The sequence below is a fragment of the Marmota monax genome, unplaced genomic scaffold (genome assembly GCF_021218885.2).
Source record: "Marmota monax isolate L192 unplaced genomic scaffold, Marmota_monax_Labrador192_F-V1.1 WCK01_AAM20220418_F8-fsc00160, whole genome shotgun sequence".
Taxonomy (NCBI): Eukaryota; Metazoa; Chordata; class Mammalia; order Rodentia; family Sciuridae; genus Marmota; species Marmota monax.
The window spans coordinates 3,152,814-3,175,903 of NW_026694183.1; the positions used below are offsets into that span (position 1 = coordinate 3,152,814).

The 23,090-nt window shown below is 47.4% G+C and overlaps 1 protein-coding gene and 1 pseudogene across 5 annotated transcripts; both read left to right on the forward strand.

The window, feature by feature from the left end:
* The first annotated feature begins 8,591 nt into the window (after window positions 1–8,591).
* On the forward strand, window positions 8,592–17,956 carry LOC124107970 (uncharacterized). Of its 5 annotated transcripts, none has more exons than XM_058586076.1 (11): window positions 8,592–9,739; window positions 10,072–10,146; window positions 10,657–10,743; window positions 11,004–11,024; window positions 11,330–11,410; window positions 11,592–11,692; window positions 11,960–12,113; window positions 12,354–13,650; window positions 13,917–14,716; window positions 14,812–14,919; window positions 15,204–17,956. In XM_058586076.1, exons 1-9 carry the CDS (start codon window positions 9,367–9,369, stop codon window positions 13,957–13,959), a joined length of 2,232 nt encoding a protein of 743 aa, XP_058442059.1. In that variant the 5' UTR covers window positions 8,592–9,366; the 3' UTR covers window positions 13,960–14,716; window positions 14,812–14,919; window positions 15,204–17,956. The 5 variants fall into 5 exon arrangements, with proteins under 5 accessions (XP_058442059.1, XP_058442061.1, XP_058442058.1 ...); XM_058586078.1 differs by having other exon boundaries at window positions 14,812–14,865; XM_058586075.1 differs by having other exon boundaries at window positions 13,917–14,429; window positions 14,585–14,716; window positions 14,812–17,956.
* LOC124107813 (galactoside alpha-(1,2)-fucosyltransferase 1-like) lies at window positions 15,592–21,127 on the forward strand (annotated as a pseudogene).
* Window positions 21,128–23,090: the final 1,963 nt, after the last annotated feature.

The window sequence follows — 23,090 nt, forward strand, 5'->3', positions numbered from 1 at the left end:
TGACTTCCCTTGGAAGTATTGGGGATATTTCCTTTTTCAGTAACCATCCTCTTTGCAGAATGTGCACTGGTTGGCTTCCTGTTCTCAAGGATCCCTTTGATCCCCACCCCCATCAGGAGATCATGTGACCCAGAGTTGTAAAGCCCTTAGGGAAAAACTCCCATTATTCCCTGGGCCATAGATGCCCTCAGAGGGCAAGAACCAAATTTATTGGCTGTTTTCCTTTAGCCCTTTAACTTCCTTAACTTTGTTTTGGCTTTAAACATCCAGCAGGCAAGTTTCATGAGTCTTGAAGTGGGAGTACTAGATTTTAACTTTAATGTCTATAACTTCACAGTTATTTATCCCTTTCATTTAATTGGGGTCAGCATTAGTACTGGAAGAGCCAACCTTATTATTTTGTCTGTCCCATGGTAATGGCTTATTTCAGAATTAACTCAGGTCCTGTTAGAAGGAATATTATTTCAAAACACAGGCAAAATTTATAAAGTTCCATAGGAACATACAAAGTGTCATTAACAAGACCAAAAACATTTAGTTTGTATAATAGCTTTGAACCAAGAAACATAATTTCTATAATATATCTAATAATATATCTTTGGTGTCTAGTTTGCCTTCACAAAGAACCAAAAATATGCCAACTCAATCACATATGAGACCTGTTACAAATTTTACTTTCTTTAAAAACTCTCTTATAATGTTACATGTCTTTTATAATTTCCCAAACCTTTACTTGTGTTCTATCCCTTGGTGATTTTGAGATCACAGTAATCTTCATAACAAAAATCTATCCTTTGAGGGGCTGGGGTTGGGGCTCAGCAGTAGAGCACTTGCCTCGCACAAGCGAGACCCTGGGTTTGATCCTCAGCACCACATAAAAAAATACAGAAAATAAAGATGTGTTCAACTACAATTTTAAAAAACTTTCCTTTCAACACAACTTTAAATGAGCTTAAGTCTACCCTACTTTGGCTCCATCCTAACAAAGAGTAGGCTGAGAGGCAGAGATATCTCAGGTAAGATGGGGCTCTTGACAAATAACACACTACTACATCATCATCTGAAACATGAATCAAAACTTGAGATCTATTAGCCATTTTTTGTGTGGAAAAGTAATAAAGTGGCAAAATGCTTCCATATTCCATATTGCTAACCTTTAAACAAATTAGGCTTTCCTTGTTTCCTTCCAAAAATACATTTAAATTTCCATCCCAGTGTGGAGAGTAACAAAATTTTATACATATCACTTTTTGGATGACAGGTTATTTTTATCCAATTACAAAATATTAATGACATAAATAAGTCCCCAGCTAATTTGTTATTTCTACATGAGACTGAAAGGGACTGCCACTACGGACAACTTTAGTTTGGAGAATACCAGCTTGGTAAATTTCTCTAAAAAAGACTTGTATAGTTGGAAGATATGAATACATCTAATATACAAAGAAGTCGGTAACATCACAACTGCATTGATATCCTTATATTAACCAAGTATAACTTCTAAAGAAAATGTAGAACCCTTTGTGTAATGACCCAAAATATGATTTGACTGTACAAACCTTAATTTCTTTGAAACTAGTTCCCCTAAATAATAAAACCTAAGAGACACAATAATCTTGAAAAATAAGAGCAGATAAATGGCTTAAGAAACCCTTGTTATTTTAACAGAGAATTCAATTCTAGTTTATATCAGTACCTTAATATTTGACCTTAGGAAAAACCCTTAAGTAACTTCAACTGATGGTACTCATTATAGCCAAGTTAATCACAAGCTTCTTGAAATTCATTCTCTAACCTGTGCAACTTACTTAGACACACTATAACCTATTTACACATTTTTATCCAGAAACATTTAAAAATTTTGATATTAAAATATATTTCTACACCTATAATTTTTTCCTTTTTTATTCATTCTAGTTATACATGGCAGAATAATGCATTTTGACACATCATACATAAATGGAATATAACTTTTCATTCCCCTGATTGTACATGATGTTGAGTTACACAAGTCGTGTAATCATATTCACATTGGGTAATAATGTCCAATTTATTCTACTATCATTTATACCCCCATGCCCCCTCCTCTCCTTTCACTCTCCTTTGTTTAGTCCAAAATATTACTATTCTCCATCAATCCACCCCCATTGTGAATTGGCATCCACATATTGGAGAAAACATTCAGCATTTGGTTCTTTGGGACTGACTTATTTCACTTAGCATAATATTCTCCAGTTCTACTCATTTACCAGCAAATGCCATAATTTCATTCTTCTTTAAGGCTGAGTAATATTCCATTGTATTTTTACACTACAGTTTCTTTATCCACTTATCTATTGAAGGGCACCTAGGTTGGTCCCATACCTATTGTGAATTGAGCTGCAATAAACATTGATGTGGCTGCATCACTATAGTATGCTGATTTTAAGTCGTTTGGATATAAATCTAGGAGTGGGATGACTGGGTCAAATGGAGGTTCCATTCTAAGTTTTCTCCATACTGCTTTCCATAGTGGTTGCACCAATTATCAGTCTATTCCTATAATTTTTATGTCTCTTTCCTACTTGCTGACCCTTTACATTATACTCTGAAACAATCCTTATGAAATTTCTGATTTTAGACAAATTATTCTATTTTAATAATGTGAAATGCCTTATGTTTGTCTTTTTACAGTACTTTAATTGAAATGCATTTGAGACTTTTTGTACTCTTTGTATACAGAAATATATCTTTTAGAGTATTAACTCTTAGTAACCATGATTTAGGGAAGACCCAGAAACAAACCAATCCTAAACTCTTTTTTCCCTTTACCAGTTTATAAGGACACAATAATAATATATATATCTTTTTCTTATGGAATTTAAGAAGTCAAGGGTACTTGAATTAATATTTAGCAGGTGATGTTTTAGCATTTTAACATTGTGAATTAAATGTCGTCTCTAACAAACTCTTTTATAAAGAAGACTAGTCCCATTTAGGTTCAATCTAATAAACTTATTTTTAAATGTTAACTTCAGGTTATCCACAACAACCAAGATATCAGACAAGTGTAACAGTAAAAGCCATATTTTTCCTGCTAAAGAAAAATCCTAGAAACAATAGACCATATTTTAAACATCATATAGAGACCAACATTCTATTAATTGCCTTACCACATAGAAAAACAGGTGGGTCAGGAAAGACATATATTTCCTTTTATTCATTTAACCAATTTAAATTGAATTTTTCATAAGTGTTTAAGTCATATAAACTAAAAGGCATTTGGAGGGGCTGGGGATATGGCTCAAGTGGTAGCGCGCTCACCTGGCATGCATGTGGCCCAGGTTCGATCCTCAGCACCACATACAAAGATATTGTGTCCGCCGAAAACTAAAAAATATTTAAAAATTCTCTTTTTTTTTTTAAGAAAAAGGCATTTGGACCCATTTCTTTTTTTAGTGAGTGCTTATTTATCAATATGTCAATTTTGGAATCATGTAAATGTTGTACAAACGTATGTTGGTAAAACACACAATCACAGATGTGCACACATTTACATAAAATCAACAGAAAACAAAGATTTTCTGGCTTTTTGGCAGTTATGATTCCACATGTAGGAGACAATTATGCTGAAGAAATTATGCTGAAGTTCAAAGTTCATCTGGAGGGTCTGGGTTGTAGCTTAGTGGTACAGTGCTTACCTAGCACGTACGAGGCACTGGGTTCGATCCTCAGCACCACATGAAAATAAATAAAGGTGTTTTGTCCACCTTCAACTAAAAAAAAAATATATATATATAATATATATAATATATATTATATATAATATATTATATATATAATATATATAATATATTATATATAATATATTATATATATAATATATATAATATATATAATATATAATATATTATATATATATAAATATAAAGTTCAACTGGACACTCCTCCTTCATGGAGGCAGATTTATCCACACCATTCCCACTGTTCATTTTCCCTGTTTAGGACTTTTTAAAGGAGAAGATCTCCCCTCGCCTTTTGAAAAAGTGTATTTGAGTGGACCCTTGAACAACTGGCCTCTGAATAAACACAGAAGAAAGAAAAAAGGGAGGCATAAATTTCACTTATCTTGAGCTCAGAAAAGACGGAGTGAAGGGTAGCGTGGCTGTAAACACTCAAGTAAAGATCACGAGGAACATCTTCACAGACCACAGTGCATGTTTGGACCAGATTAGAGTCAGTCCAGAAGTATAATTGCTGCCTCTGATTCCCGGACTAGTCCCCAAGAAATGCTGATTTGCAGGGGAGACAGAGCACTGGGGCATTTGACAGGAAGCAGGGTTTATTTTGTATCAGCGAAGACAGGGCAGATTATCATCCAAAAGCCAAGCCCCAAATGCAGGGAGGTGTTGCCTTATATACCTGTTGCAAACTCTTTTTCTCCCAGATAAGAGAACACATATTTTGATTGGGTATTCTCATGCTATACAGTGCAAAAAAGCTGGAACAGAATCATGCATAAATCATGCATGAGTTACATAGCGCCGACAGATTTACAGCAGAGTTGGCATGAAAACTAAGTGTGACATGTTGCCTTTTTTTGTTCTGGGAGAGCCCCTATCACACTGCTACCTACTGCCCCAGCGCTATCAGATGCCCAGGTGAGCATCGCCTCCCCAACCACCCAGAGCCCTATGTCCCCCCTGTCTTTGGAGAGTGATAAACCTGTAGTTCTCAGAATTCCTCTGGTAGGCAAGAGCGCAGCCAGGTTGCAGAGGAGGAAATAGCGTGGTGAGTGTGGAGGAGGCAGAGGGGAGATGGCTGACAAGATTATACTGGAGACACAACAGGGCATGGTCCTGTCACTGAAAGTTGAGGGCAAGCTGTGTCTTTTCAAAGGAGAGTCCATTGCAGGAAGGAGACCCTGTGCAGGTATCATTTCTAGAGGGAGGGCGACAGGAGAGTGCATGTGCTGGGGCAGGGACGTCCTTGACTGGTGTCTGGGGTCTTGATCTAGAAAAGCCTGTATTTCTTTGGTGGGGGAGTGGATGAACCCATTTGTAAAAGGTGATGGTTTTCACTGGGACGTTTGACCACTGTGGATGCAGGCAGCGGGTGCTGGCATTTGTGTGCATTTACACATTTGGGTGACAGTGGGGAACTTGAGTGTATTTTCATCTGTGCATTGTACATATCAGTGGGACTAGTACACATTCATTCATGCACACAGTCTTAAGTTTATTTTAGAAAGGCGACACACTGCTTCCATTTCTATAGAATGGAGACAAGAGCACCTTTTTAAGAAGGGTTCTTTGGAATGCATCTTTTTGGGGAGTGGATGAAGTAGGAAGCTCTCTCCTTGAGGCAGGTGTTTGAAAACATGATTACCAGAAGAGCCACTGTATGGAAATCTCTAGGAGGTGTCCCCTATAGGGAGGGACATAGTAAGAACCTCTGCTGATGTTGTGGGCGTGTCTTTGGAGTCCTCCTACATGTGAATGGGGGCAAATAGAGGAGTCCATTGTTGGAGCAGGTTTCCTTGTCAAGGGATGGGAATAATCAAGAGAATGCACTGTAGAAAGGGGTCACCTAGGAAATGCACCTTCTTGAGTCCTAGCTAATGGAAGAACATTGGTTTAAGGGGGTCTTTTAAAAGATCTCATTCCTTTGGGATATTGAAATGACTATTAGTAGAAGGGGAAACATCTGTAAGGCTCCATCACTGGAGTGGAATAAAGAACAAGTGGGGCCAGGGATGTGGAAATGGAGGAAGTTGGAGAGGTCCATTATATGAGAATGAGGGAGAAAGACTGTCCATTTAGCATGGGGAGGGATGTCTTTGGAAAATTTGGAAGCACTCATTCCTTGGGCTGGATGATTTGGAAGAAGGTACTCTGTACCACTCTGGTTTCCCTGGCTGTTGGATTTTCTTCCCACAACCTTAGATCTGCAGGGAATTCCCCTGATGACTATCTTCAGGAGGAGGACCTCCACTTACGGAGTCAGCCATGCCTGAGCCTTTCTGGGGCATGGTATCACACATTCATGGGTGTCATCTGCAATAGGGACTATCTGCGATGATCGCCCTGTGCTGGAAGGGTGTGGTGGGCAACCACGCCTACCTCCAGCAAGCTATGGACTGGTTTGGGGCACAGCATGAAGGCCCCATCCCTGTGGTCAGCAGCAATGGCATGAAGTGGTGCTGGGAAAACACTGACATCTCTTGGGGTGATGTGGCTCACCAGGGAAGGACTTGGCCCTGCTCACTCAGTGCAACCACACTATCATGACCGTTGGTACCTTTGGCTTCTGGGCTGCCTACCTGGCTGGTGGAGACACTGCCTACCTTGCCAACCTCACCCTGCCAGACTCAGAGTTCCTGAAGGTCTTCAAGCCTGAGGCTGCCTTCCTGCCTGAGTGGGTGGGCATTAATGCAGACTTGTCTCCAGTGCAGACAGGGGCTGGGCCTTGGAAGCCAGGGAGACTTTTGGGACTGGTCTCATCAGGCTAGAGTCAGACAGACATGTCTCCAGAGGCTTGGCAGCTTCTGGAGAAATCAGGGGTGGTCCCAGAGCAGGTGGTGCCCACGGCCAGAGAGATTCTAGTTGGCCAGAGGTGGAAAGAAGTAGGGGAGGGTCTTCCTGGAGCTGCCTGAACACCTACAACCAGCAGAACATCTTTTCTGATAGCTGGCAATGCCCAGTGAAGCTTGTGATGGCTCCAGAAGCCATGGTGCCACCTGATCATCATTTCCATAGTATTTCTGCATGGCAGCCCCTGAGAACAGGGAACCCTTCCTTCTAGAGTCCACTCTGCTGGTCTTTTCTAGCAGAGGTGTTACTTCTGCCCTGGTGTTCAGAAGACTGAAGGACCTCATGGTTGATCTAGAGCAGGCCCTCATTAGCTCTCCTTCAGAGTTCCTGGACTAATTCCTACTGGAGATGGTTGTAGGGAGGGCCAGATCTAATGCTTTTGAAGAACCCTGCAGGGACTAGGGGACAACACTTCAGAATTCTATTTAATTCTAGCAAAGAATATGATGAAGGGACTGTCATAGCTCAGCAACCAACCCCTGCCAGAAAGATCACGGTGTGGAGACTGCCTCGAGTGAGCAAGCTTCTGTTTGGAGTATGTACTGGGGATTGAGCTCAGATGAACCCTAGGGTTGGATCGTGCTAGGTGAGAACCAGCCTCTTCCTCTGCTCACAGGCTCTGGAAATGCTGGGGCAGTTATGAGCAGTTATGAGCCAAATCTGTGCACCACCTTGGACCCCAATGAAAGTCACAAAGGATTTTTCTTCCCTGTAGCAGAGACGAAAACATGGGAGATAGAAGAGGAATAGCTATTGGAGGATGCAGCAGCAACTTCTGTGGCAGAACCTTCCAGCAATCCAGGGAGACTTCTAATCTTCCAAACACAAGATCTGCATCTACTGTCTCTGGGATTAAGATAAAGTAAGTATCCTCTAGCTGTGTCTGAGTATCTGAGTTCTGATCTCTGGAATCCAGCAAGTCTGCAGAAAGATGGTGAACCATGATGTGTCCCTGAACTCACAGAAGCACTAAATCTGGCTTCAGGTAGGTCTGGGATGAAAGGATCTGAAGATTCAGAGACCCCTTAATACATGTCAAATCCAAGCAGGAGCACAGGGTCTGGCCAGAGTATGAGACTTTCGACTCAGATTTCAGGAACACTTGCTTCTTTTTTGAAGGGTGAAAGAGTTCCTCTGACACAGCCAAATCTAATCACATCCATTCAAAAAGTCCAGGCTGTAGTCTTCTCAGGTTTCAGGGTACCATTCCTAACATAGCTGACAAAGGAGGGTGGGAGGTATGAATTAAAGGTGCACACCCTCAACCCTTGTCTCTGCACCTGTCTTGGCAGTGTGTATGTTGTGTGTGTGTGTGTGTGTGTGTGTGTGTTTAAAAACTGGAGATATTGATAAGATGGGAGCTTGGAGAGGTTCAACATTCAAGATATTTTGAGATATGCTACCTAAGCAGATCGGGCAGCTCTTGGCTGCTGAAAGTGTGAGAGTTGTTCCTGTGTTTCTGGTGCTCCGAATCGTGCAGAAATGTAGACAGAGAATTTCCAGAGCTCAAGCGTCAGAGAGCTCAGTACCTATCCTATCATCCTCATTGTGGCCATCATACCTTCCACACTCTTGTGATCTGGGGTTTCCTCACCCAGAGAAGGTGGTGAGCAAAAAGTATCCTTATCTGAGTGAGCAAAGAATATCATTATTGAACCTCAATTCCCATAAGGCTGGAGGCGCCAGTAACAGTAAAGAAAAAGACCTTAGCGCTTTCAGGAAGTACGAGTCCTAGACTAGAAACGGCCCCTTCCCCATATCGAGGCTGTCAGCCGCACCAAGCTGGAATCCAGGTCCCCAGGACAAGGAAGGGAGGACGCTGAGGGCCAGAAGCCTGGTCCTGGGCTCTGAAAGTCAGCGCCTGAGGATGGACTTCTCTAGGGTGGATGCTGGAATAAAGGTCTTGATAAAACCACGCCCCTGTGACGTCATGTAGAAGTAGGTGGGTCTCCCTTTGTTGCGGCCCAATGAGAAGCAGATTCTGGGCGTGGCCAAAGATAGCCCTAGGAAGTACTTTTTCGGATTTGGCCCTCCGAAGGAGACGTGACTGGAGTTCCTGGTGGAACCGGGACCTCCCGTGACACATATCCCCTTGGAAAAGCTGTCGACTTCACGCAGCCAAACTGTCCCTCACAAAACCCGAGTTACAGTCGTGGGAAATATTAAGGCAGAAGGACGCGGCACTGGGTTCCTCACAGTCTGAATGGGATCCTGAGCGAATCCTGGGTTTGAGGGCACAAGTCAAGGATCAAGGTCGGAGAGGGGCTAGTTAGTTAGGGTGCCTCGCGTTTAGGGCGCTTTGGAGCTCCGTTTCCTGAGAAGGTGCACCCTGAAAATAAGAGGTCTTAGCCTTGGGCAAGGGTGGACAGGAGGGACAGGAGGGTGGCTGGGAGTCTTGCATGCATTCGTGGGGTCCCCAGGGTAAGGGATCTGGAGTGTACTTTGGCCTTGAGGGAGTTTTGAGAACCTGCGGGAGAGTTCATTTGAGCTGGACAAGGACTTTTCAGCTTGAGGTGCAACAGGGTTTGGGGACTTTGTGTATGTGAGGGTTGATACACTGAAGGTTTGGAGTTGAGGATCACATTAATTTGGGCAGGGGCGGGAGCTGTGGATCCCATGGATTGGGATCTTGGGTCCTGATGTGGGGAACGGTTGAGAGTGTTCTGATGTCTGAGGATGCAATGAAGACCCCCAATTTGGGGCTTTGTGGATTGGGGATTAATTTCACACTCAAGTTATTTGATGAAGGACACGTGTTCTTGATTTGGAGATTTCCTGAACATCCTCCTTTCCCATGGGGGAGACTGAGGATGTGAGGTTCTGGGGAGCATCTCTAAGACAGGCTTTGATTTCTCTCCATTTAGCACCACCTGCTCTTGACCTGGGTGAGAGGACCCTCTCTGCATTTTCCTCTACTGAGTGCTCTGGCTCAATGGGGCTATGTTTTGCCCTCCCATTGGCTGCACTGGCCAGCTGCCTGCTTCCTGCAGACTGTTGTATCACATGTGACCAGGCAGTTATGGGATCATTAAGGTTCTTGAAGGAGAATTACATACCTGGACACCTGGATGTCAAGAATCAAAAAAAAGTGATCGAGAGAGTAGATGTGATCGCACAGGAATTCAAGGAGATAAAATTTAAGAATGCTACCTTTTTGGGGACCATAGGTGAGGGCAAGACAGAGTTGCAGTCCTAGGGATTAGATGGGCAGGGTCCAGGATTGCAGGTGACAGGGGGTGGGGGGTGAAGGGGCTGAGTCTCGAACTTGGGAATGGATAGGCTGGGATGCAGATTCCAGAGATCCCGGCAGCTAGCAAATATTGTTTTTCTGCCCCTTATCTAGCAATTTTATGTAATAAAACAACTCTTTGAAAGTAAGGGTGCAGTTGGTTCCTTAACTAGTTCTAGGCTTGCTTGGCGGACTCATGGCTATTCTACTTTGTACAAAGAAAATCTAAGACGGCAAAGGTGGAACATGGGGTTCTATATCCACTCACAGATGAGAAGACACTGAAAAAGGCATCTCAGAGTGTGCTGAAGGAGCTGAAACGCATCACAGACAGTAATGTAAAAGGTTAATGCATTGAAGAGCTGGGAGGGGGGTCCTGAATCTCTCAGGGCAGCCATTACTATCAGAGATGCCTCTCTACTGGTGTGATGCAGGATTTCCTAGGTTCAAATTCTGGCTCTGCCACTTCCTACTCATGTGGCCCTGAGCAAGAAACTGGGCAGTTTCCTCAGCTCTACACTGGACAGCATCACAGTGCCCTCCTCCCTCAGCTCCTGGGAGGATTAGATGGATTGATACCTGTGCATTGCTTAGCCCAGTGACTGGCACTGTGTGAAGTACTTGATTTCTGTGCCCCTTCCTGAGAAGGCAGAAAGGGGAATGCCAGCCCTCCAGGTAGCTCGAGCCCCATAGTCCACGGTGCTCTGAGGAAGGAGGATCCCTTGAATCCAGAAGAGTCTGTCCCACCCCAGCAACAACCCAGTAGTGAAATGCCTGCCTAGGTAGACTGTGTCTGATCCTGCACCTGCTGCCTGTGGCAAGGAGAGCACTCAGCACCACCCTGCTTCCTCCCAGGGGACCAATTTGTGAGGGAGCTATACCGGATGTTGCACAAGGAAAAGGCCAAATTTACCCAGTATGCTGCTGACTTTCAAAATAATGGTGAGGGAAGATGGCCCACTTCATCCTCCTTCCACCCCTTGAGTCCGTCTCTCCAGCCCCCTGCATCTCCATATCCTGGCCCTTGGCTTCCTCAGTCCCCTCCTCCTGTTGACCCCTGGCGGGGGCGGGGGGGGGGGGACTTCTCAGGCCCTTCCCCTGGGAACACAAGAACCTGCACCCAGCTCTTCCCCAGCCCCTCTCCCACCCTTCTTCATTTAAAAGTCTGATTCTTTTCTCCCTCTCTTTTCTTTCTGAGGCAGATTATTGTCCCAACAAATGTGGTGAGTGCAGACAGCAGAAGCTATTCTTCTACCCTCATCATGGCCCATGATACCCACCCCTCCCTGCCCTCCCCTTTTTGGATGCACATTCGCAGCATCTGAGAAGTTCCTAGGTCTCCAGCCACCTTTCTCTGGCTTGGATTTGCAGGTAGCAGGTGTATTCCGTTTGGACCCTTTACTAACCTTGGAGGGATGACCTCCTAGGGGATTTGGCCCAATAGCCCCCAGCCCTTCAGTCCTTTGCCTTGCCCTCTCTTTCAGACCTACCTTAGTGGGTGAATACAGCCTTGACCTTGCCCCTTCAGGTATGATGATGCAGCGTCTGTTATGGTGCCCAGAATGTAGGATAGCAAATTACCGTTGTTGGAAGTCCCTGGACTGTGGGGGTGAGTATGGGACCTGACTGGAGGGGTTGGTGGGAGAGGGATGGGGCCAGAGGAGGGACAGTTTAAAGAGCTCAGAATGCAGACAGGAGACAGGGAAGGGCCTGGCCCAAATAGAGCTGAGACTGTTTGGGGAGGGCAGTGACCCCAGAGGAAGCATCTCACAGTCATGCTCCATCATCAGAGCGCCTGGTGAAGGTCCATGAAAAGGAAAACCTGACCTTGAACTGTCTATTCAAGTGGCACCTTATTGCTCAAGAACTCACAGACTACAAATTCGAAAGGGTGAGGCCCTTCCAACTCCTTTAACCCTTAAGCCCCAAGTCCCTCAGGTGGGTATGAGCCCTTGGCCCCTGGATGTCCTGGCCTGCACCCAATCCTCATGGCCTATTAGGTGAGGTCACTGCTGACTCCCAGGCACCCCAATCCCTGCTCACTGATGCTCTGCACTCCTGTCTCCCTGCACTGAGGTCCCAAGTTCTCCTCAGCCCTCTATTCCCCCAATTCCTGACATTCCCCAGGACCCTGTGATGCCCTTAATTTTGCTTGTAGATTTGGGAGGATGGTTCTGAGACCTTGCTGTACAAGGGAAAGAACCCCATCTTGACCATTACCTCATTAACTCAAAAGAATACTGGCACCTACCGCTGTGAACTGGGTACAGAGACCTCTGGCCCATCCACGATCATTCATTTTCTCGTCACAGGTCAGTCTTGGGTGTTAGAGAAGTGGAGCATTCAGGGCCCAGGGTGTTGCAGGGCAGCTGTGGAGGCTTCCCTTCAGGTTGGGTTGAGGTTTCATGCCATGGAGGTGTGGCTTATTGCCTGGGTTATGGATTCTGTCAGCTGGGGCTAGGTTCCCTAGGGTGTTTCTCTAGACAGTTTGGGTGTTGGGGAGGGCTTGCTTTCACTTCCTGCCAGGACAGCTCATTGCCCTCCTTTGTCAGTTTTGCCCCCAAATGCTACAGAGGAGACATCAACAACAAGCATCCTCTTTGGGAATGAGACAGAGTCAGGGACACAGGGTGCAAATGTCACTGGTGAGACCAGTCCAGCCGTCCCTGGTGGGACAGGCCCAGCTTCCCCAACGGTCCAGGGTGAGACGGGCCCAGGGGTTCAGGGTGAGACGGGCCCAGGGGTCCAGAGTGAGACAGCCCCACTCCAGGGTGAGACGGGCCCAACAGAACAGGGTGAGATGGGCCCATTCCAGGAAGATACGGGCTCAACAGAACAGGGTGAGACTGCCCCACTCCAGGATGGTATGGGGTCACTGGCCCAAGGTGAGATGGCCCCTCAAGTCCAGGGTGAGACAGGCTCACCTGTCCAGGGTGAGACAGGTCCACCTGTCCAGGGTGAGAAGGGCCCACCTGTCCAGGGTGAGATGACATCTCCAGACCTGGTTGAGACGGCTCCAGTTCAGGCTGAGACAGCTCCACTTGAAGCTGAGACAGCCCCACTTGAGGCTGAGACAGCCCCACTTCAGGGTGAGACAACTCTGCCGGCCCAGGGTGAGACAACCCAGTCAGCCCAGGGTGAGACGACCCAGCCATTCCAGGTGGAGACTGCCCCACTGCAGGGTGAGATGGCTCCAGGTGAAGGTGAGACGGCCTCCCAGTTCCAGGGTGAGACAAACCAGGTTGAAACAGCACTACTCAAGGAGGAGACTGCCCCACTTCAGGGTGAGATGGCTCCAGGTGAAGGTGAGATGGCCTCCGAGGTCCAGGGTGAGGCAGCTCCACCAAACCAGGTTGAAATGGCACCATTCGAAGAGGAGACAGAACCAGGCGAAATTGAAATGGGCCAACCACTCCAGAATGAGATGGCCCCAGGACAGGGTGAGATGACTCCCCGAGAACAGGTGGAGACTGCCCCACTACAGGGTGAGATGACTCCCCCAGGCCAGGCTGAAACTGCCCAATTCCAAGGTGAGATGGCCACACCAGTCCACGGTGAGACATCTGCAGCTCAGGGTGAGACTGCCTCACCAATCCAGGCCGGGATGGCCCAACTCCAGAATGAGGCAGCCCTAGTCCAAGATGAGACAGCCCCATTCCTGGGAGAGATGGCCCCACTTCTAGGTGACATGGCTCCACTTGAGGAGATCTCAGTACGCCCGAATCCAGGAGAATTGGAGTCTTCGACCACGAACCAACAGCCTGAGCAGGCCAAGGGTGTGCAGCAAGGCCGCAACCTTGGGCTGATCATCGCTTTACCTCTACTCCTGATACTAGGCCTTATTCTTTGGTGAGTCACTGCAGAGAATGGCGGAACCTGGAGGGAGAGGTGGGGCTTCTTACTGCCCAATGCTGGAGCAGTTGGCAGAGCCACTGAGGTTTCCAGAGATCTGGTGGGAGTTACAGCGTGGGGGGCTTACCTAGGAGGGCCAGGCTTTGAGACTTGTTTGAATAGGTCAGCTCTGTGGGGCTGGGAGTTGGGGAGTGGCTCTCAACTGCTTTCTACTTAACATGGTTCCATGATTTGCAAATCTCAACCCATTCAATTTCCCTCAGCCTGCTTTACTGGCGAAAATCGAAAGAGAAACAATCTTCATAGCTCAGCCTTTGAAAATTCACCTTCTTATCCGTCAAAGACAAGGGCCTCAAAAGAGAAAAATAATTAAATACATGTCTTGTTGTCTAAGTATTTGACTCAATCCTCTTGACTGAATAATACCTTGGGCTCCCCCAGAGGACAGATCAAGAGATGGGCTCCTGCCTCAGGGAGGAGGGTGAGGAACATGGCACCACTGAGGTCTGGTGGAGGGGACAGCAGACTGTGATATAATTCCAGAACCAAGAAACAGGCCAGGGCCAGGCCTACCTAGATCTCCTGCCCCAGGCCTGGTTTCTCAGGACACCCCCTCCCACCTCTTCCTGTTGGGTTTCCTCTTGCCTTTTAATGTCCCCACACAGTGCTGGGGCTGGGTCAGAGGCACAGGCTTTTCTAAAGGGATCAGGAACTAACCCAGGACATCAGAGCCAGGCCCTCTGGGTGCTGCCCGACCTGCAACAGGTAAGATCCAGGTAAGACTCCTGGGTCCCACTGCAGCCATCAGTCCTCCTGGGCCTGTAGTCCAGGGCCCATCCCTCTCCCCAGATGCCCCTCCATCTCCCAGATGTCCCTCTGCCTCATTCCCCTAACCCCAGCCCATTGGAGATGTATATCCACCTTCCCTTAGGGCCAGGCTATCTGGTGTATTGAAGGAGGGTGGAAGCACCCCATCCACTTTGGAAAGCTCCCTCTCCTGTGTGCCTGTGGAACCATCCTCCCCACCAAGCCCCGGGCCACAGGCCCATCCTGCCTCTGTCATGTGAGTAGCCACAAAGTGGTCCACCTGCCCCTGGCCCAACTGCCTTCCATCTGTCCCTGGTTTGGGCTCAGCCCCATGCATTGCTTTCTTGTCAGGGATCCTGAGAGACCTGTCTCCTGTTCCAGTCCTGAATGGGCAAGGGAGCCTGGGTGATGAGAGCAGGAAGTCAGATACTGGTTTACTTGGGCCCAGTTGGGGGAGAGGTGGGCTTAGGCACTGGGGTGGGCCACAGTGCCGGTTGTGATTCGCCTTCCTTCCTCCCCTCCTTGCTCATCTCTTGGAAATGGCTTTTGTGGGATTGGCCTTTGTTTATTTAATGAACTCTCTTTCCTTCGACCTTTACCCACCACCCATCTTGGTCATCCCTGGATCTCTATCTTTGCTGTGTGTCTTTCTCTTGGGGTCTTTTTGTGCTTCTCACCTCCTCGGTCCAAATTCTGGAGTCTGCTTGCCCCTCTGGATGACTCTCCTGTGTATCTGTTCATAGGTGGCTCTCAGATCTTCTTCCAACACTGGGAACTGCATCAGCGAGGCACTGCCACTACCCCCGCTGCACGTGGAACTGTGGCGAGTGGGCGCCGTGAAGGCAGTGTGGGGAGCTTCAGGGAACAGCGCCAAGCACATCTCTCAGATCTAACAGTACTCAGGGACTAGGACAACAGGGACTGGGGTGGGGGCAGCGCTGGGCCAGAGTGAAGCTGCTGGAGCTGTAATGGGCGTGGCCCCGGAGCCCCCACGGGCATCCTGCGCCACTGCGCCCCCGGGAGTCCTAAAGATCTTTGGCGCGGGCTTGACGTCGGGTGCCAACTACAAGAGGGTGCTGGTCACGGCGCGTTTCACAGCGCGGGAGCTGGTGGCTGAAGCGCTGGAGCGCTATGGGCAGCGGCGTGGACGCCTTCGCGCTGTGCGACGCGCTGGGCCGACCGGCCACGGCCGGCATGGGCAGCGGCGAGTGGCAGGCGGAGCACCTGCGCGTGCTGGGCGACTCGGAGCGCCCACTGCTGGTGCAGGAGCTGTGGCGGGCGCGGCCCGGCTGGGCGCGGCGATTCGAGCTGCGCGGCCGCGAGGAGGCGCGCCGCCTGGAGCAGGAGGCCTTCGGGGCCGCGGACAGCGACGGTGAGCCAGCGCGCGGACCTGGGGGGCTGGACAGGGTTTGGGGCCCCCAGGGCCCACAGAGCCTAAGAGGAGCAGTCCTTAAAGGCCGGATTGGCGCGGGCTGTGGGCACGGCTCTGGGGCAGCTCTGAGGGCGTGGGCGGGCCAAGCGAGGAGCGAGCTGTGAGGTGATTGGTGGAGGATCCGGCCGGGGCGGGGACTTAGACTGGGAGAAGGCGGGGCTGCAGCATCTGAGCGCTGGGCGGGACCTGCTGGTTTCCCAGGACCTACAGAGTGGTGCTTGAATTCGCGTGGGGCGTGGGCCGGCTGGTGGCAGTGGTTGGAGGTGTCCCAGAGTGTCTCGGGATGGAGTCAGGGCCTTTAGGAGGCATTCCAGGCTGCCTTGCAGGAGGCTGAATGTGTAGGTGGCCAAAGCAGTGGTAGCTCCCCAGCGGGGTGTCGGTGGGTTCTGGCAGCTCAGCAGCCTGCGGGAAGCGCCAGAGCCTAGCGAATTCCCAGGGATTCGGCCAGTGTTAGGGGAAAATCGAAGTTGGAGAGAAGTAGGAGATGAGGAACAGGCCAGGACAATGTCCTGGAGGGCTGTGCAGAGCCGTGGGTGGGTCTGCGGGGCCAGGGTGGAGTCTGAGGAACTGAGTAGGCCTGAGCCTGAGGTGTTGGGCCTGGTGAGGTGTGGTGGCACCTGCTTGTGGGTCTGTGTGGCAGGAGACAGCTCTGGGAAGTAGGCTGAGGCGGTTCTTGAGGGTCAGGGCCTATGTGGGCAGAGCCTAGGAGGGAGAGGAACCTGTGTTTTGGGGGGCGGGCCTTGGATTAGGTGGCTTTAGGCTGGGTTGGCTGCCAGTATGGGCACAGGGGAAAGGAAGGGACTAGAGGTAGAGGTCAAGGAAGGCTTTGTTACATGGGGCCTGAAGCAGCAGACAACCTCAAGGGTAAAATAGCATGTGCCATAGGGATCCTGGCAGGCGTGCAGCCATGTTCACTGAGGGACAGGATGCTCAGGTCTTGTAGTCTCAGACTCTCCCTCCCCTACCTACCTCCCTCCTAATGGTGACCACAGAAGAACCGGGCCCAGGGGCAGTGCTGGGCAGTTCTACTAGTCCTGGGTCAGGATCAGGGGCCCCTATTGTGTCTCCTTTAAGGAGAGTTAGGAAAACTTTTCCTTATGGTGCAGCTTGTTGGAGCTGAGCCTTCAGGGTCGGAGGAGGCGGCAGCAGGTACACAAGCAGCAGGACCTGAAACATGAAGGCTTTTTTTTTTTCCTTAATTTGTAGATGGACACAATGTCTTTGTTCTATTTCTTTATTTTTATGTGGTGCTGAGGATTGAACCCAGTGCCTCATGCATGAGGGGCAAGAGCTCTACCACTGAGCTATAACCCCAGCCCCAGCAGCAGGACCTTACCGTGCCCCCAGTGGCAGCTGATGCCCAAATAGTACCTGCAGTCCCAAGGGATTAGATTAGTTGACTCAGTGCCTCATCCAGGCCCCCAGCAATCGCCCCTACTTTCTGCTGCCCCAGCGCTATCAGGATGCCCAGGTGAACATTGCCTCCCCAACCACCCAGAGCCCTATGTCCCCCCTTGTCATTGGAGAGTGATAAACCTGTAGTTCTCAGAATTCCTCTGGTTGAGGTAGCCTCAGGTCCTCTGGTAGGCAAGAGTGCAGCCAGGTTGTAGAAAGTGAGTGTGGAGGAGGCAGAGGGGAGATGGCTGACAAGATTACACTGGAGGCACAAACAGGGCATGGTCCTGTCACTGAAAGTTGAGGGCAAGCTGTGTTTTTTCAAAGGAGAGTCCATTGCAGGAAGGAGACCCCATGCAGACATCATTTCTTGAGGGAGGACGACAGGAGAGTGCATGTGCTGGGGCAGGGACGTCCTTGACTAGTGTCTGGGGACTTAATGTAGAAAAGCCTGTATTTCTTTGGTGGGGGAGTGGATGAACCCATTTGTAAAAGGTGATGGTTTTCACTGGGACGTTTGACCATTGTGGATGCAGGCAGGGGGTGCTGGCACTTCTGTGCATTTACACATTTGGGTGACAATGGGAGAACTTGAGTGTTCGGTTTATTTTATATGTATTTTAAATTTTTTTTAGTTCTACATCGACACAATAAATTTATTTTTTTAAAGAGATAGAGTGAGAATTTTTTAATATTTATTTTTTAGTTTTCAGTGGACACAACATCTTTATTTTATTTTTATGTGGTGCTGAGGATTGAACCCAGTGCCCCGTGCATGCCAGGCGAGCACGCTACCACTTGAGCCACATCCCCAGCCCTATTTGTTTATTTTTATTTGGTGCTGAGGATCACACATGCTAGTCTACCACTGAGCCATAACCTGAACCCCCTTATTGATGTATTTTTTTATTTTACTTTATTTTCAGTTTTCATTGGTCCATTATAGTTGTACATATGGATGGGATTCGTTGTTACATATTCATACATGCATACAGTCTTAGGTTTATTTTAGAAAGGGGCACACTGCTTGCACTTTTACAGAATGGAGATGAAAGGACATTTTTAAGAAGGTCTCTGTTGATGTTCTGGGTGGGTCTTTGGAGTCCTACTATATGTGAGTGGGGGCAATAGAGGAGTCCATTGTTGGAGTAGGTTTCCTTGTCAAGGGATGGGAATAACCAAGAGAATATGTTGTAGAAAGGGGTCACCTAGGAAGTGCACCTTTATGGGGCCTAGATAATGGCAGAACCTTTGTTTAAGGGTTTTTTTAAAAGATCACATTCCTTTGGGATAAGAGAATATTAGTTGAAGGGAAACATATTTAAGGCTTCATCACTTAATAATATTCCATTATTATTGGAATATTCCATTATTATTAGAATAATGAACAAGGGTCCAAGATATGGAAATGGTAATTTCCTTTGAGAGGTTCATTCATTGAGGATATGGGTAAGGGGACAATCCATTACTGCAGGGACTGTCTGCATTATTTTTGAGTATTAATATTAATGTAGATGAATATATACATGAACAGCTTAAAGCTGTTCCCACTTTAGCATTTAGAAAACACAGATAAGAGTTGGGGTTGTGGCTTAGTGGTAGAGCATTTGACTGGCATGTGTGACGCACTGAGTTCAATTCTCAGCACCAATATAAATGAATAAATAAACTAAAAGTTCATCAACAACTTGAAAAATATTTTTTTTTTAAAAAAGAGAAAACACAGATAAGCAGAAGCCTCTGTATTTAATCAAGTATGTTTCACATTTGGGCTTTGTATTAATGAAAGTGTAATAATCAACACTTTGTATTCAGTAAAGAGTCTATCAAAATATCATAGCTTGAATTTAATAGTAGTAGATTAGTTGTATTTATCCTAAAGATATCTTTCAGCATTAGCTAGCTTCAGGTGATCTGTTACCTAGTTACAGCTGAGTCATCTGTTATAACGTCAGATGAGCAAATGGCATTGGTACATATGGATGAAAGACTTGGAATTTCACAACAGCTCTCCTTTAGTGTGGATTAGGGAAGGTGGTTCTCCCCATGGAAGCTGTCCTGGATCCAGCTCTCAGGGATATGGAAGAAACACTTCATTTTGTAGGCAGTGTATCCTGCACCCAACAAGGGAATTAGAACCTGTATCTTCCATCCCGTGAGGGGAGTAGGTCCCTGATTCCTTCACTGTCGGGAGCTGCTCTGGATGAACATGCCTTTAAGTCTTGATGCTCCAAGACACTGATCAATTATTGTACTCCCGCAGTAACTTGGGCTTTACCTCCACTCGGATATGAGGCTGGCTCCAGAAGTAGGCGTCACCCGGTGAGGTTGAGCTACACTCACCTGTTCCTTTGTAATCCTACCCCTTTGTCCTTTTTGGGATAGAATATTCCATGGAACCTCCCCTTGTGTGTCGCCTATATAAGAATAAAGAATTCCAGTAGCTTGCTCTCTTTCCAATGGACCCTTAACTTTGCAGAGCTGTCCCTGGATTATTGAAAAGGTACTTCTGTGTGTTTTTGTGCTTTCTTTGTCGTTTTCTTAAGTTATTGGAATAGTCAGATTTTGTGAACCCAGCACTAGGTTGCCAGCTAGGATAGATGGCAATACTTTAACCCCACAAGGGGAATAGATCCCCATGATCTGACTTTGTGAGGTGAGGAAAACCATGTATACTCCACCTGCACTCAGGAGTTAATCCTATATCCTACATCTGATGAGTTCGAATTCCAGAACATTTCAGTTCAAGCTATAAAGAATGAACTTGGAGAAGACATTGAAGAATGCTGCCTTTTCTAATCTGTGACTGGTATTCTTCTACTGCTTTTATTACTTCTGATGCCAGGAAGTTCCTAAACTAATATTGACCTCTTTACATATTTGTTCTCTTATATAAATGGCCACAAATATACAAAGACTCGATGTGTCCTGTGTCACAGCAAAGACACTGCAGTATTATTTACTAATTTGCTTATGAATATATAAATATGTAGATGAAAATATGTAGATGAATATGTATATATTGATATTTTAGTAAATATTTTAGTATGGGGAGGAATGTTCTTGGAAGCACCAATTTCTTGAGCTGAGCGTTATGGGAGGAGCTACTCCACACATTTCTGGTTTCCCTAGCTGTTGGATTTTCTTCCAGCATCTGCAGGAATGGATATGCAGGGAATTCCCCCTCATGACCACCTCCAGTATGGGGACAGCACTTTCCGGGCCAGCTCTGCCTACACCTCACTGGAGCCCAGCTTCACACATTAATGGGTGTCATCTGCCATGAAGACATCTTCAGGTGCTGGCCCAGTGTTGAAAGGGTTTGGTGGGTGACTGCACCTACCTCCAGCAGGCTATGGACTGGTTTGGGGCACAGCATGAAGGCCCCATCCCTGTGGTCAGCAGCAATGGCATGAAGTGGTGCTGGGAAAACACTGACATCTCTCGGGGTGATGTGGCTCACCAGGGAAGGACTTGGCCCTGCTCACTCAGTGCAACCACACTATCATGACCGTTGGCACCTTTGGCTTCTGGGCTGCCTACCTGGCTGGTGGAGACACTGCCTACTTTACCAACTTTGCCCTGCCAGACTCAGGTTCCTGAAGGTCTTCAAGCCTGAGGCTGCCTTCCCGCCTGGGGGGGTGGGCATTAATGCAGACTTGTCTCCAGTGTAGACAGGGGCTGGGCCTTGAAAGCCAGGGAGACTTTTGGGACTGGTCTCATCAGGCTAGAGTCAGACAGACATGTCTCCAGAGGCTTGGCAGCTTCTGGAGAAATCAGGGGTGGTCCCAGAGCAGGTGGTGCCCATGGCCAGAGAGATTCTAGTTGGCCAGAGGTGGAAAGAAGTAGGGGAGGGTCTTCCTGGAGCTGCCTGAACACCTACAACAAGCAGAACATCTTTTCTGATGGCTGGCAATGCCCAGTGAAGCTCGTGATGGCTCCAGAAGCCACAGTGCCCACCTGATCATCATATCCATAGTATTTCTGCATGGCAGCCCCTGAGAACAGGGAACCCTTCCTTCTAGAGTCCACTCTGCTGGTCTTTTCTAGCAGAGGTGTTACTTCTGCCCTGGTGTTCAGAAGACTGAAGGACCTCATGGTTGATCTAGAGTAAGCCCTCATTAGCTCTCCTTCAGAGTTCCTGGACTAATTCCTACTGGGGGTTGTTCTAAGAGAGGGCCAGATCTAATGCTTTTGAAGAACCCTGCAGGGACTAGGGGACAACATTGTAGAATTCTATTTAATTCTAGCAAAGAATATGATGAAGGGACTGTCATAGCTCAGCAACCAACCCCTGCCAGAAAGATCATGGTGTGGAGACTGCCTCGAGTGAGCAAGCTTCTGTTTGGAGTATGTACTGGGGATTGAGCTCAGATGAACCCTAGGGTTGGATCGTGCTAGGTGAAAACCAGCCTCTTCCTCTGCTCACAGGCTCTGGAAATGCTGGGGCAGTTATGAGCAGTTATGAGCCAAATCTGTGCACTACCTTGGACCTCAATGAAAGTCACAAAGGATTTTTTTTTCCCCTGTAGCAGAGACGAAAACATGGGAGACAGAAGAGGAATAGCTATTGGAGAATGTAGCAGCAACTTCTGTGGCAGAATCTTCCAGCAATCCAGGGAGACTTCTAATCTTCCAAACACAAGATCTGCATCTACTGTCTCTGGAATTAAGATAAAGGAAGTATCCTCTTTTCTAGCTGCATTCTGAGTGTCTGAGGCCTGATTTCTGGAATCTATCAAGTCTTCAGAAAGCCAAAGATTTTGTGCTTCTCGTGAACCATATGATGTGTCCCTGAACTCACAGAAGCACTAAATCTGGCTTCGAGTAGGTCTGGGATGAAAGGATCTGAAGATACAGAGACCCCTGAATTCATGTTCAACCTAACCAGGAGCACAGGGTCTGGCCAGAGGGTATGAGACTTTCGAATCAGATTTCAGGAGCTGCTTTTTGGGTGGCAAAAAGAGTTCTTCAGATACAGCCATATCTAATCACATCCCCATCCAAAAAGTCCAGGCTCTAGTCTTCTCAGGGATTTTCTTTTTTCTTTTTTTAATATTTTTTTAGTTGTCAGTGGACCTTTATTTATTTATTTATATGTGGTACTGAGGATCGAACCCAGTGCCTCACACATTCCAGACACGTTCCCTACCGCTGAGCAACAGCCTCAGCCCCCTTCTCAGGGATTTTCAAGGTACCATTACCATGTAGTTGCCACAGATGATAGAGTTGAAGGTATGAATTAAAAGTCTACATTCCCAACCCTTGTCTCTGTGGCTTCTTGGCAGAGTGTGTGTGTGTGTGTGTGTATGTGTGTGTATGTGTGTGTGTGTTTAAAACACTAGAGAAAAGATGGAAGCTCAGAGAGTTTCAATACTCAGGATATTCTGAGGCATGCTGCCTACTCATGATGTAGGACAGATGAGGCTAGACACCTGAGGAATTTTCGGGAAGGAGGTTTGTTTAGCCTGCAACTGTCCAGAGGGGCTAATGCCTAAAAATCTTTGGATCACGAGTCTGGAAATTCTTTTAGATTTGTCCTCAGTGGAGTGGTTATGTGACAGTGGGTACACATATAGCAATTACTCTTTGTCCCATATTCTTAGGCTTGACAGAGGTTTCACAAATTTTGTCTGCAAACCTGCCATTATTATAAGAGGAGGAAGCCTCAAACTATGTTGATCTCACTACATAACTCCTATGAATTCCTATTGACGCTCTTTGTGAAAACCTTTCTGATAAGGGAAGCTTGATTAGGGTGTGTGTGTGTGTGGGGGGTCCCCGGAGATGCTTACATGTTACA

What these genes read in the sequence shown, in the direction of transcription:
- LOC124107970 (XM_058586074.1), top strand. Translation starts at nt 9,367, where the DNA reads ATGGGGGAGACTGAGGATGTGAGGTTCTGGGGAGCATCTCTAAGACAG. An exon ending in CACAGACAGTAATGTAAAAG is followed by an intron (nt 10,147 to 10,656) that starts GTTAATGCATTG and finishes GCTTCCTCCCAG; the next exon opens with GGGACCAATTTGTGAGGGAG. An exon ending in TTATTGTCCCAACAAATGTG is followed by an intron (nt 11,025 to 11,329) that starts GTGAGTGCAGAC and finishes TTGCCCCTTCAG; the next exon opens with GTATGATGATGCAGCGTCTG.